Below are 13,812 nucleotides of genomic sequence, written 5' to 3'. Positions count from 1 at the left end.
AAAATGTTAAAAGTATAAATAAAGCACAAAGAAGTAAGGGAAAACCACCTACAATTCCACCATGCGGACACCATTCAGGCACCTGCTAGTTTTTTGTTTGGACACGCATACTTTTTAAAAACAAACAAACTAGAATAGGATGTAGCATTCGTACAGTTTCTTTTTTATATTATCTTCTAAAATATATATTACATCGTTCCATGCCACTGAGTAGTCTGCAGTATACCGAATGGCGTCATAATATTATATTACCCTCAAATACTGCAATTTATTTGAATAGTTTCCTATTGCTAAACATTTAGGTGACTTCTAATTTTTTTATTACAATAATCAATGCCATAGTAAACGTACTTGGATATAAATCTTTTGTGCAATTTTTCTTAGTACAGATTTACTTTTAAAAGAGGAATTACGTTTTCTCATTGACTTGGGTATTGGTAAGAAATTAAATGTGAACATTTCAATTCCTCTAAAAGTTATCCTGGAAAGCATGGCGATAGTATATTTAACTTTCTTATGTAGTGGCTAAAATGTTATACCATTTAATGTCATAAGATAATAGGCACCAGTGGCTGTTGGACTTGTTTTTGAAAAGAGAATAAAAGCGTGTGAATATACAGCCCTTTCTTACTCTCTCCCACCTTAATCATGTCTGACATATGAGTCGAGTTCTGCCCACTATAGACAGAGTGGGCCAGGCACGGTCAGTCCCAGACCTAATTAGGCAGTCGTGGCCTGCTGCCCCTGCCCTCCCCAGCAGCCATGCAGCAGGCTGGGAGGACCTTGCTGATAGGGACAGCCCTGAGCAGCTCTGGCCTTGACACCAACAGTGGCTCAGTCTTAGAACCACTTGAAGACACAGCATTTGGTGCCTTCTTTCTTTAAGACTGGATGTGACCAGAGGGCAATCTTACGTAGCTTGCAATCTTAAAAATGTTCCACAGGGATTTTCTAACTTGTCTTTGGAGAGGAGTCCAGTAAGAAATTATAGAAGTACATACTGTTGGCATAATAACAATCAATTAAAGATGTATCTGTCATGAAATGTGCATGTGATTATTCTTTGTAATCATGACGTCTGATGAAGGTACTGAGGAAAGTGTTTGAGATCCTGATGTGCTCTTTTCTTGTATTTCTAGATCCACATCATAGATTTTGACGATGAAAACAACATTATAAATAAAAATGTCCTCCTCCATCAAGCGGGTGAAATCTGGCACATTAGCGCTAGCCCTGCAGACAGAGGCGTGCTGGCGACCTGCTACAACAGAAGTAAGTGCAGCTTTTCTAAGGTACCTGGTCACTGGAGGTAACTGGAGGTATTTCCTAAGACTGGTTTTGTATTGCTAATGGGTCGACACATGACTTAAAAGATTTAGCCATTAATGAAGGTGTTGCATACACAGAGAAGCTGTGATATTGTGAGTAGATGTTTGCAGAAATTATTAGAATCTTAAGATTCTAAGAATTGAAGCTGGAATCAGCTGTTCCAGGAACGTTGACCCCTTGGTCAGGGAAGTACGGTGCTGGAGATTCTGGCGAGGCAGACACAGGCGTCCTGATGCAGAAACTCTACGTTGCAGGGAGCAGCAGGGCTTCACCTCTTTCCTATAGTGTCTTGGTGACCGTCTTCCAGTCCTCTTTGGTAAGGGCAGTTCCATGCACACACGCGCGTTGACTGGTATACGCCTGGTAGGCTTCTTCCTGCCTGCTATTGGGCTCTCCAGGCTCTCGGGGCTCTGGGGCTCTGGGACCTTAGTTTGTGTCAATGCAGACGCCTGAGTCACTGAACTGAGGCTCCCTGTTCCCCAGTTCTTGTTTGGTCATCGTCAATGACTCCTTTCTGAATTCTGGCTCTATGGAGAAATATCTCCTAGGATCTCTTTCTTTACCATGTAAGCCAGAACAAATTCTTTCTAGTTTTTGATATGTAGTTTCTAAAATGTTGCCTTCATTTGTCCCACAGGCTGAATGACTGTTTAGATACTTTTATTGCATTCTGTCTGATCTTCCCTCTCACACCCTGGCTTCAGAATATTGATGTGTAGGGATTGTGTGTCAGGCTGGTCACCAGGACGTCCTGATCTAAAATTCTGCTTTCACCGAGTTCTGTGTATGTTTCCCTTCCCTTTCCCTCTCCTTTTCCCTTTCTTTTCCTTTCTTTTCTTGACAGAGTCTCGCTCTGTCACCCAGGCTGGAGTGCAGTGGTACAATCTGGGCTCACTGCAACCTCTGCCTCCTGGGTTCAAGCAATTCTCCTGCCTCAGCCTCTCGAGTAGCTGTGATTACACGTGCACGTCATCATGCCTGGCTAATTTTTATATTTTTAATAGAGACGGGGTTTCACCATGTTGTCCAGGCTGGTCTCGAACTTTTGACCTCAGGTGATCCACCCGCCTCGGCCTCCCAAAATGCTAGGATTACAGACGTGAGCCACCGTGCCCAGCCCTCCTTCCACTTTAACTTCACAGCCGCCCTGTGTCCACTCTCTGAGGGCCCTGCCTTCCACTTGGAGGGCACTGTGGCTTGTGGCTGAGTGTGGCTGTGCGCCTCCCTCCTGCCAGCGGGAGGTTGGGGATCCGAGAGCCTCCTTGTGTTTTGTCTGCTGTCTGTGCCGATTGGTCCAAGCTGACAATGTCTCAGCAGAAACACGTTTCTCAAGAATCTGTGGGTCTTCAGTAGATTTCCTGAGGCTTCACTTCCTCAGACAAGAGCCTAACTGCAGATCTTTTAGAAACGATCTCTGCCTCGGTCTCCTGCTAAGACGGCCAAGGGACTGCCCCCTTCACCCTTGACCCTTCACCTTCACCCTTCACCCTTCACCCTTCACTCTCTCTTCTGCCTGAGGATCTGTGAGATGCTTCCTCCGCTTCTTGAGAGACCCTTCCTAGGCCTGCACTCTGACCTCCTGATCTTCACGAGGCTTTAACCACATGCAGTGTGGCCCATCCTCAGCCTTTTCTTAGGGGCACACCCTCCTGACAGTTGGCATATTAGTCCATTGTCACACTGTTATGAAGAACTACCTTGGACTGAGTAATTTATGAAGAGGTTTACTGGACTCACAGTTCTGCAGGCTTAACAGGAAGCGTGGCTGGGTGGCCTCAGGAAATGCACAGTCACCGTGGGGGTGATGGGGAAGCCAGGGCCTTCTTCACAAGGCAGCAGGAGAGAGAGAGCAAAGTGGGAAGAGCCACACACCTTCAAGCAACCAGATCTTCTGAGAACTTACTGTCACAAGAACAGCAAGGGGGAAATCCACCCCGTGATCCGGTCGTCTCCCACCAGGTTCCTCCCCTGACACGTGGGGATTTCAATTCACGATTGAGATTTGGGTGGGGACACAGACCCAAACCATATCAGTTAGGCTTTTCATTTCAGCGCCTTTTCCAGCTGGAGACGCTGGGCTTTTAGTTACTCCACCATCGTATAGCTCTTCCCGCATTTGCCCTCTTCTCCACCCTTGCCCTGTCCCCCCACCAGGAAACCCCCTGAGTGCAGGACCAGCCTCAGCACAACAGGAGCTGCCTCCACGACCTGCAGGGCATGGCCTTTCTGCCCCCTGGATATTCCAGGCACGCTCTGCTTTTTCTGTGGCTCCTCAAAAGCCTCCCAACCTCTACCCACTGCTGGAAACCAGAGCTCCTCCTGCATTTCAGGCATTTATTACCGCGGCCCCTGCTTCCATAGTCATTATACACTGCAGAGGAATTCCCACAAACACAGTGGCTTCCAACAGCACACGCCTCTTCAGTGGTATGTACTGGCTGTGGCTTCGTAGGGCCCTGGCCTCGGGTCTCCAGGCTGCCATCCAGGCCCCTGCCAGGCTGTGTCAGGGCTCTCACCTCACGTGGCTCCTGGGGTTGTAGGATGCAGGCTTGTCTCCTGGCTGTCTGCTGGGACCACCCTCAGCTGCTCCCAGCTGTAAGTGGGCTTTGAGTTAAACTGCCAAGTTTGTGGCAATTTGTAGGAGCAACAGAAAACTAACATAGTTGCCGAGCAATCTTGGTCTTGTTGGTCATCCACAGGCATCAGTTGATCGCGTCCTTCAAGTTACCCTGGATCTCGTGATTTTCAGTCGTGGCTTCCAGAGACTGACTCTTTCTGCCAGACTTCGAAGGCAGCATGGATCTTCTGTTAAGTATTTCCCTAATCTGTCAGCCTCTCGAGGAAGAAAGACAAAATTGTTCTACAACATTCATGTCTAAGTTCCAAGAATTCTGTTTTATTCCTGCCATAGGCAGAACTGAGATTTCCATCCTGCAGGGAAGGCTGTTTTCCAGTGAGAAATGCTGCGAGTTCCTGCTCTGATCAGGAAAGAGCAGCACAGCTACTTGACTCGTGCTTAACCTGGCTCTTTGCCCTTCGAAGCACGCGTGGCGCTGTGTCTCACCTGAATCGGGTCATCTGCAGCAGCGGTCGCGCCCATGGGGCACGCCGCCAGGCCCTCCGGCTTCAGGTGCCTCCGGAAAAGCCTGGAGTCACAGACATAAGCTTGCTCTGCATAACCCAGTGCAGGGAAAACGTTCTAGAGAGTTCCTGTGTTTTGCAAACGTACTTGTGCTCTGTAGTTTTTGCACTTAGCTTGCCTCTAAATCACTAGGCTTCCACATTGCAATGAATCAAATATGAATTAAATCCAAAAGCACCACAAACTTAGATTAGACGACATTGCTTAAATTATCCCTTCATTATAACAAATCTCTTTGCAAAGATCAGAGTTGCACTGTATCCTCCTTGTCTTCCAATAGCGTTTTCTCCCATTGTGCTTTTCCCCTGCCGTTGCCTGGGCTGTTGGGAGGCCTCTTGCGGCGTTTACTGTGTGTCTGTTCCTGGTGTGCTGTTTATTAGGCTGTGCTTATAGAAAAGCTCCTGTTGTCTGCTGTCCTTGGAGCCCCACACGTGTTTTCTTTGTTTCTCCTCTTTTGTAGCCCTTCCTTCTTTTTGTTTCCGTTAGTGTGTGTGGTATTTTGGTGAACGGTTGGCATCTTTTAATGAAGAGACCGAGGGCTTCTGAGACACGCCTTTTGGCGCACACCCCGTGTGGGGCAGGGGCAGGCAGTGTGGGAAGTAGAACCGTAGGTGGAGAGGGCGGGCAGATCACAGGGCCAACTGGCGTGAGTTGTTAGGAGCACCCTCCTCTTTCTGGCAGACGGTTGCCCTCTTCTAAAGTTGCTTTCCGTGTCTTCCTTCACAGATGTCCTGAAATCCTTTTTCAGGCTTTTTTTTTTTTTTTTTTTTTTTTTTTTTGGAGATAGAGCCTCGCTCTTGGCTCTTGTCACCCAGTCTGGAGTGCAGTGGCACAATCTTGGCTCACTGCAACCTCTGCCTCCCAGGCTCAAGCAATCCTCCCACCTCAGCCTCTCGAAATAGCTGGGACCACAGGTATGCACTACCATATCTGGCTGATTTTTAAAAACATTTGTAGTAGAGATGAGGTCTCACTGTGTTGCCCAGGCTGGTCTTGAACTCCTGAGCTCAAGTGATCTGCCTGCTTCAGCCTCCCAAAGCACTGGGATTACAGGTGTGAGCCACTGCACCTGGCCTTCCATGGGTCTTATGGGGAGGAAGGGAGACAGCAGCCATGGAGACGGGGCCTCTGGGGAGAGTGTCTAGAAACAATTCATTTGGAGGGCCTCACTCTTCTTTAGGATGTTGCTATTGGTTATTTGTCAGAAGCAACAGTGTTTACGTTCTGTCTTTATTGCTCCACACTGAATCTCTTCTAATCAGTGGAAGTCTGCAGTGTGGTAGAACTCTTGTGCACACAAGCACACGTGCTAGAATGAACATCACAAATAGGCAGAAGTGGATGAGCTCGTGACTTATTTTTTTAAATGCAAGCAAGAAACCCTTTCTCTGTACCCTAACTGTCCGTAAGAAGGGTGGTCAGGATCGGCAGTGTTGAGTTCCCCATGCACAGCTGAAGGATCTGGAGGATCTGGTGCTCACAGGCAAAGTCTCCTTGAAGAGTGATGTTCTCTTCACATTGTCTTAGAAAATGATAGAAAATTTGCATGACGTTAAAGTATCCTAAAAAGTCAAACATTTTCAGATTAAACCATACATCCATATCTCCTAGCTTAAATCTCTATCCATGCAAGGAACAAGTGACAGATTGCCATCGATTACTGATAGGGATTTATACCTGCTGCTGATCTATTTTCAGTTATTACCCGTGATGATTGTGAAAAAGACATTCTTGGAGTTGGTGAAAGGGGGAGTTGTAGCACAATAAACTCATGGAATGTTTTCTACATAGATGATGAAGATTTAAATAACAACTTAACTCTCCTTTCTGATCATTTTATAAGAAAAATGCATGTCTATGAAAGCGAAAGGAGTGACTGTGGCCAGGGTAGAAGCTGTCTCGACGGGACTGTACGTACTTGGAACAGGAGAGATCTCCACGGTGACTGGTCTGTGGGAGTAGATCGCGGGTCGGACACGGAGGTGGGGACGTGGCAGGTGGCAGGCTGGCCTCCGAGGAGCACGCAGGCCTCCACACACAGCAAATAACAGCACAACCTGCAGGTCTCAATCGGACCTGGAGCCACGAGAGGCTGTGGTGTTGCCACCTGAAAGACGCCTGGTCATGCAGGGAATTAACATGAGTGATATATTTCTCTTGGGATTTCTCCCTTCGGAGCTGCCGGGTACTTCCAGTCACCTCCCTCCCCAGTTTATGTGCACTTCAGAATGTGCTGCCAGCAGGCCTTGACCTTTCTATGCATCTCACTTCCTAAATTTAGAACTTGTTTCACCCAAGGTTTTCTTAAGGTTCATTGAGAAAAAAGCATATGTTTCAGATAAACATAAAAAAAACCCAACTTTGCTGCTTTAATTTCTAATGTATGTTTCTGAATTAGGGTACACCATGTACGCCTGCCTCTGCTCACACAGCCTCGTGATTGTGTGCCGGCCTCTGCTCACACCATCTCATGAGTGTACATGTGCCTGCCTCTGCTCACGCTGTATCATGTGTGTGTGCCTGCCTCTGCTCACACCATCTCATGAGTGTACACGTGTCTGCCTCCGCTCATGCTGTATCATGTGTGTGTGCCTGCCTCTGCTCACACCGTCTCATGAGTGTACATGTGCCTGCCTCTGCTCATACCATCTCATGAGCGTACACGTGCCTGCCTCTGCTCACACCTCTGCTCACACCGTCTCATGTGTGTGTGCCTGCCTCTGCTCACACCGTCTCATGAGTGTACATGTGCCTGCCTCTGCTCATACCATCTCATGAGCGTACACGTGCCTGCCTCTGCTCACACCGTCTCATGAGTGTGTGCCCCTGCCTCTGCTCACACCATCTCATGAGTGTACATGTGCCTGCCTCTGCTCACACCATGTCATGAGTGTGTGCCCCGCCTCTGCTCACACTGTCTTATGAGTATACGTGCACCTTCCTCTGCTCACACCACCTCATGAGTGTGTGTCCCTGCCTCTGCTCACACCGTCTCATGAGTGTGTGCCCCTGTCTCTGCTCACACCGTCTCGAGTGTACATGTGCCTGCCTCTGCTCACACCGTCTCATGAGTGTGTGCCCCTGCCTCTGCTCACACTGTCTTATGAGTATACGTGCACCTTCCTCTGCTCACACCACCTCATGAGTGTGTGCCCCTGCCTCTGCTCACACCGTCTCGAGTGTACATGTGCCTGCCTCTGCTCATACCATGTCATGAGTGTGTGCCCCTGCCTCTGCTCACACCGTCTCGTGAGTGTGTGCCCCTGCCTCTACTCACACCATCTCATGAGTGTACATGTGCCTGCCTCTGTTCACACCATGTCATGAGTGTGTGCCCCTGCCTCTGCTCACACTGTCTTATGAGTATATGTGCACCTGCCTCTGCTCACACTGTCTCATGAGTATGTGTCCCTGCCTCTGCTCACACCGTCTCATGAGTGTGTGCCCCTGCCTCTGCTTACACTGTCTCATGAGTATACGTGCACCTTCCTCTGCTCACACCATCTCATGAATGTGTGTCCCTGCCTCTGCTCACACCGTCTTATGAGTGTGGGCCCCTGCCTCTGCTCACACCATCTCATGAGTGTACATGTGTCTGCCTCTGCTCACACTGTCTCATGAGTGTGTGCTCCTGCCTCCGCTCACACCATCTCATGAATGCATACCTGGCTCTCCTCACACTGTCTTGTGAGTGTGTGCATACCTACCTCTGCTCTGTGTCTCCTGGGTGGGTGTGTCTGCCTCTTCTCACACTGTTTCATGAGTGTGTGCCTGCCTCTGCTCACACCGTCCTTGGTGACATTCTGTGTGGTGGCCTCACAATCAGCAGAGGGCACCAGTGGTCTGGCTTTGTGTCCCCTTTGCTCTGGACCTTCCATTGTCTCCCCTTTCGTGTCTTCGTAACCATGTCCTAACTTGATCGCTTATACTGGTGCAAGCCATTTTTAAACTTTCATCCACTTCTCTTACTGCTCTCTCAATATTTTCACAGACTTTTACACCTTGTTTGAAAAACACATTTGCAGAGTGAAACTAACTCCTGCATTTAGCTGAGGTTGTACGCATTGAGTGGTGGTCACTCCAGAGCACTTTGTGGGTTTCTATAGAAAAACAAGAATGGAATTTAGTTCCTCACTCCTAAACTTCAGGAATTCGCCGAGGGGAACCTTGTCAATATCTAAGGACCTCTGACCCAGGGGAGTCCAGGCTGGTGCCTCGAGATCATTAGAGAGTGGTCATGGAACTGTGACCCAGGGGAGCCCAGGCTGGTACTCCAAGTTCATTAGAGAATGGTCATGGAACCCTCATCTGGGGGAGCCCAGGCTGGTGCCCCGAGATCTTTAGAGTGCTGTGGCTGGACTCTGATCTAAAGAAACCCAGGCTGGTGCCCCGAGATAATTAGAGTGCTGTGGGTGGGCTCTGTTCGAGGGTAACCCAGTCTGGTGCCCCGAGATCACTAGAGTGTGGTGGCTGGACTCTGATCCAAAGAAACCCAGGCTGGTGCCCCGAGATCATTAGAGTGCTGTGGGTGGGCCTGTGATCCAGGGGAGTGCAGCCTGGTGCCCTGAGATTATTAGAGCACAGTGGGTGGTCTCTGATCCAAGGGAACTCAGGCTGGTGCCTCAAGATCACTAGAGCTTGGTGGGTGGGCTCGGATGCAAGGGATCCCAGGCTGGCACCTGAGATCGTTAGATCGTGGTGGGTGGGCTGTGATCCAGGGGAACCCAGGCTGGTGCCCCCAGATCATAAGAGTGTGATCAGACTCTGATCCAGGGTAATCCTGCTGGTACCCCGAGATCATTAGAGCATGGTGGGTGGTCTCTGATCCAGGGGAGCCCAGGCTGGTGCCCCGAGATCATTAGAGCATGGTGGGTGGTCTCTGATCCAGGGAACCCAGGCTGACCCCCTAGAACATTAAATGTGGTGGACCCCATGTGATGAGCAGGGGGTAGGGGTGGCACCCCAGGTGGAAATGGTCCTTAGAGAGGGATGTCTCAGTGTGAGGCAGACTCATGTGCTTCCCGTCCGAGGTAGTCCTGCTATGACAGGTGTGAGCACAGATGTTTGGACCTGGAGGTCTGAGTTCCAGGAACTGGTGCCAACACACCAGCTTCCCACGGCTTCCCAGGTGACGTCCCTCTGCCTTTGTGTCTTTCTGTAGCTCTGGCCCACTCCCCACTCTCTCTCTTGTCTATACATTGGGAGCTCTTTTTTATCCTTAGAAATGGAGGCCAAGGTGGGTGGATTGCTTGAGCCCAGGAGTTCAAGACCAGTCTGGGCAACATGACAAGACTGTGTCTCTACCCAAAAAAAGGAAACAAGAAAAATTTAAAAATTAACTGGGTGTGGTGGCATGTGCCTGTGGGTCCAGCTACTCAGGAGGCTGAGGCAGGAGGAGCACTTGAGTCCAGGAGTCTGAGGCTGCAGTGACCCGTGATAGTGCCACTGCACTCCAGCCTGGTGACAGAGTTAGACCCTATCTCAAAAAGAAAAAAAAAAATACAGGATAGCTCATCCATGGAGTTTAACAGCAAAACACGTTGAGTATACAGAGATTGAGAATAAAACCACGGTTACATGGTTAAGGAAGGGGCACTGGGAATTGTAGGTCTGAGGATGCAAAGTAGCAGGTATGTAGGATGGAGAAGGCCGGAGACCTCATTTACAGCGGGGCTATTGTTGATTGTCTTGTATCATATTTGGGATTTTCGCTAAGTGAGTGGATTGTAGCTGCTCTTGCCACAGAAAAAGAGAACGAGTAGCTGTGTGAGCTGATGGATATGTTAATTCATTTCACTATAGTGACCTTTTCTCTCTGTATCTCAGCATCATGTTGCAGACCTTAAGTATAGACAATAAAATTTTTTAAAAAATGAAAAAGGGCCAGCGCATGACTCACACCTGTTATCCCCACACTTTGGGAGGCCGAGGCGGGCGGATCACTTGAGGTCAGGAGCTCGAGACCAGCCTGGCCAACATGGTGAAACCCCATCTCTACTAAAAATACAAGAATTAGCCGGGTGTGATGGTGTGTGCCTGTAGTCCCAGCTATTCGAGAGGCTGAGTCAGGAGAATCGCTTGACCCCAGGAGGCAGCTGTTGCAGTGAGCTGAGATTGCGCCACTGCACTCCAGCCTGGGCGACAGAATGAGACTCTGTCTCAAAAAATAAAAATAAAATAAAATAAAGCAAAATAAAGTAAAGTAGGTAAAGTAAATTAAAGTAAAATAAAATAAAATAATAGAACTATGGCATATCCACCGCCTCCTAAAAGCCCCGCTCTCCCCTAGCTCCCCGGGGTCCCAGCCCGTTTCCGTGCCCCTGTGTGGCTGCTTCTGCAAGAACACTTGTCTCCCTATTTCCTGTCTCGCCTGCTGACTGGAAGCCCCTGGCAGGGCTGGACGCGGCTGCTTGCCTCTGTGCCGAGTGCCCTGGCCTGCAGAGGCCGCGCAGCTTCAGCTGCTCATCCTGGCACCGTCTTCCTCTGAAACATGACCCCATTTGAGTGATCAGCCATTTTGCTACATCATAGCTATTCAGAACATAGTGACAGACTGAATCGACTAATTCGAACTATGTTGAAATTATCATCTCAGTGAGATTTAGGAAGATATAGTGGATTTTTCTTGGGAACAAGGCTGCTGAGGTGTACTGAATAAATGAGTAGGAGGAAACGTAAGAAAATGACAACTGAGCAGCTAAATTCATCTGGGTCTGCGTCCTCAGGGACTGCACTGTCCTGGAAGTGAAGTGTGTGTGACCTGGAATGGGTTCCTTACCCTTTCTCTGTCTCGCGTCCTCTGTCACACTCTAGACGTGAAAACTTAGCACACCGCAGGGAGGCGTTTGTGAATGAGTGAGACCCATTGTCAGATGGCACTGAAAAATTAAAAAGGGAAGCTAAATGTCAAGTGGTCCAGTTATTTTCCCAGCCTTTCTTTTACCTCCTTAGGTGGGCATGGTGGGAGCAGGGCAGTGGAGGCTGCGGGGGCAGCAGTCTTACAGGGCTACCGGACAGTAGAGGGGCACCAGGTTTGGTGGCTGGAAAACCTAGACTTTCTGCTTTTCCCTCTGGTGTTTACTGGCTTTCTAATCCTGGACCAGTCAAGTAAACCTCTGGAGCTTTCATCTGTAAAATGGACACAGTTAACTAACACTGCTGTTAAATAATGAGAAAACATGAGGCTGTTGTGAACAGATTTGTCTCAGACTTGGGTCTATGTACCCTGCAAGGACGGGACTCCAGGGGTGTGTGCAAACAGTCCTGAGCAGTGGGCTCTGAGCATCTGGAGCACACCGTATGCCCACTCCAGGGCACCTTACCCCCAGGAGAGGTGGGCAGTGCTGCAGCCATAGCCTCCTCTGCACTGGGGAGCAGCCACCGCAGGAGCCCCTGGCACAGGCAGCAGAGCCCACTGGGAGCATTGGGCCAGCCCAGGAGCCCATCCGCCCTCACGGCTCGCTGACCGAGCCTTCCCTTCCATGATGGGAGCTTCTTAAGCAGGGCACAACACCTCCTGGGTGGGTGGCAGGGTGCCGGGGTGCTTGAAGCCACAGGATAAGGGTGGTGTGTCTTTCTGTAGTGTCACTTCTATTGGATTTTAAGTAATGAAAACGTGATTTGTAGCCTCAAATGAAGGTGGATATGTTAGGAAGTAGAATGCAAACTGTGCGGTGATCTCTCGAATGAAACATGCGGCTTGTGGAGGGCCCCTTCAGAGAAGGTCCCCAGACCTTGCTATGCAAACCCTTGGCACTGTGTAAAGGATGCTGTCACAGTAGGATGTGCCTTCTCGTTCCTCTGCCGTTGGTGCGGCTCCTTGAAGACAAGGACAGAAGCTCTGTTCTGGGGGTTGAGAGGAGGGAGGGTGGCACAGGGAAGGTTTTGTGCTGAAATAGGCCCCTTTCACTGGGAGGCCCTCGAGTGGGACGGGGCCCGCCCCAGCTCCTGTCACCACTTCCCTGCCTTGACTTTCCTTTGCCAAATCGAAAGGGTCACAGAGGACAGGATGCTGGTTCTCTGTGAAGACTTTTCACCTTGGCTTTTCAGCTCCTTTTCCCCTTGGCTCCTCCGCAGTGGGAGAATTCCTACTACCTGGAGACGCACCTCCCACTGTGACCCGTGAGAATCAGGCGTGCTCTGCACAGGAGGGCCCCACTCTGGGACACCTCTTGGGGCTGCTCGGTGATGCAGGGTGATATTTGGGGTGGTCCTGACCCCCGGCCCTTGCAGGGAGCCCAGAGGTTGGCCTTCTCATCAGCTTTCCTTTCTGGGCTCAGTTGTAGCTCTCTTTCCCTGGGAACCAGATGGGGGCAGTGCTCTAGCAGGTCACTAGGTAGGGCTGCTTATGATACAAGATAAAGAGAACTGATCAGGCAGTTGTGTCTGGACTTAGGAGTCTGACCCTAACCCCCTAGAGGCTGCTCTTTGGCCTTGCTGAGGACAGAGGTCCTGCCAGATCATGGGAACCTGGAAGCGCTGCGTTTCAAGTTGTTACAGCGCCTGTGAGGCCTGAGGCCCTAAAACCAAGGAGCCGCTGACCCCAGCCTGATAAGGGTCGGGCCCTTTCCCTGAGGTGCTGGAGGTGTGGCCGTGGCCGCTTCGGAAGTCTGAGCACGCGGGCTGCCTGCACTCCCCGTGGTGTGACTGGGGCCCACGAGGCTGAACCCCGGGGATCTTCCAGCGGGCCTCCCGCCTACTGTGTCATTCCACTGACCAGAGTTGAGGATGTCCTGAGAGACTGATTATTAGAGCGAGGAGTGGTCACGAAATGCTTCACAGACAAGTGGTGCCCTGGGCAGGGTCGCCTTTCAGAAGGTGTTGCCCTGAGCGGGTGGGTGGCCAGGGGCTGCCCTGAGGCACCTGCCCTGAGCCTGAGTTAGCACCATGGGAGAATCCCCCCAGGACAGACGGCTTCCCAAAGCTGCAGGACCCGTATGTGGCCGTGGCCGGGGAGTCCAGCCTGGAGGGCAGCATCCTGAGGAGCAGCAGTGGGCACGTGGAGGGACGCCGCCTAAGCACTGGGCCACTGCCCGGGAGGAGCCGGGAAAGCCCGGTGGGTGCCGGGAACAGCGTAGCCGTGTGTGCTGCTCACCGTGGGCTCTGTGGGTGTCCCCGCAGCGGCCGTTAATCATTTCCCTGGGGCAGCGAGCTGTCATGGGTGGGTCCTGCGCTCCAGGGGCTGGGGACCTGCTCTGGCTTTCACAGTGCCACGTGTCTCTCGTTCAGTGCCTGGGGAGGAGGTGCTCCTGTCTCTGAGCCTCAGTTTTCTCATCTATGAGATGGGAGGAATTCCGTCTGCCTTGACTACTTTAGACTTTGTTGGGATTCAGAGAAGGCCG

General features: G+C 50.6%; 1 protein-coding gene across 2 annotated transcripts in view; it reads left to right on the top strand.

Annotated features, from left to right (window-relative positions):
* Positions 1-13,812, top strand: part of EIPR1 (EARP complex and GARP complex interacting protein 1) — a 173,019-nt gene that overhangs the window by 32,477 nt on the left and 126,730 nt on the right. For both annotated transcript variants that reach the window (XM_011768755.3, XM_011768754.2), the window contains one exon: positions 1,140-1,272. In XM_011768755.3, the coding sequence (XP_011767057.1) occupies positions 1,140-1,272 (133 nt within the window). The remainder of the gene's footprint in view (positions 1-1,139; positions 1,273-13,812) is intronic.

This window comes from Macaca nemestrina, chromosome 13, assembly GCF_043159975.1.
Source record: "Macaca nemestrina isolate mMacNem1 chromosome 13, mMacNem.hap1, whole genome shotgun sequence".
In the NCBI taxonomy this organism is placed as follows: domain Eukaryota; kingdom Metazoa; phylum Chordata; class Mammalia; order Primates; family Cercopithecidae; genus Macaca; species Macaca nemestrina.
The sequence above is the reverse complement of the archived record's forward strand: the minus strand, read 5'-3'. Positions and strand labels throughout refer to the sequence as shown.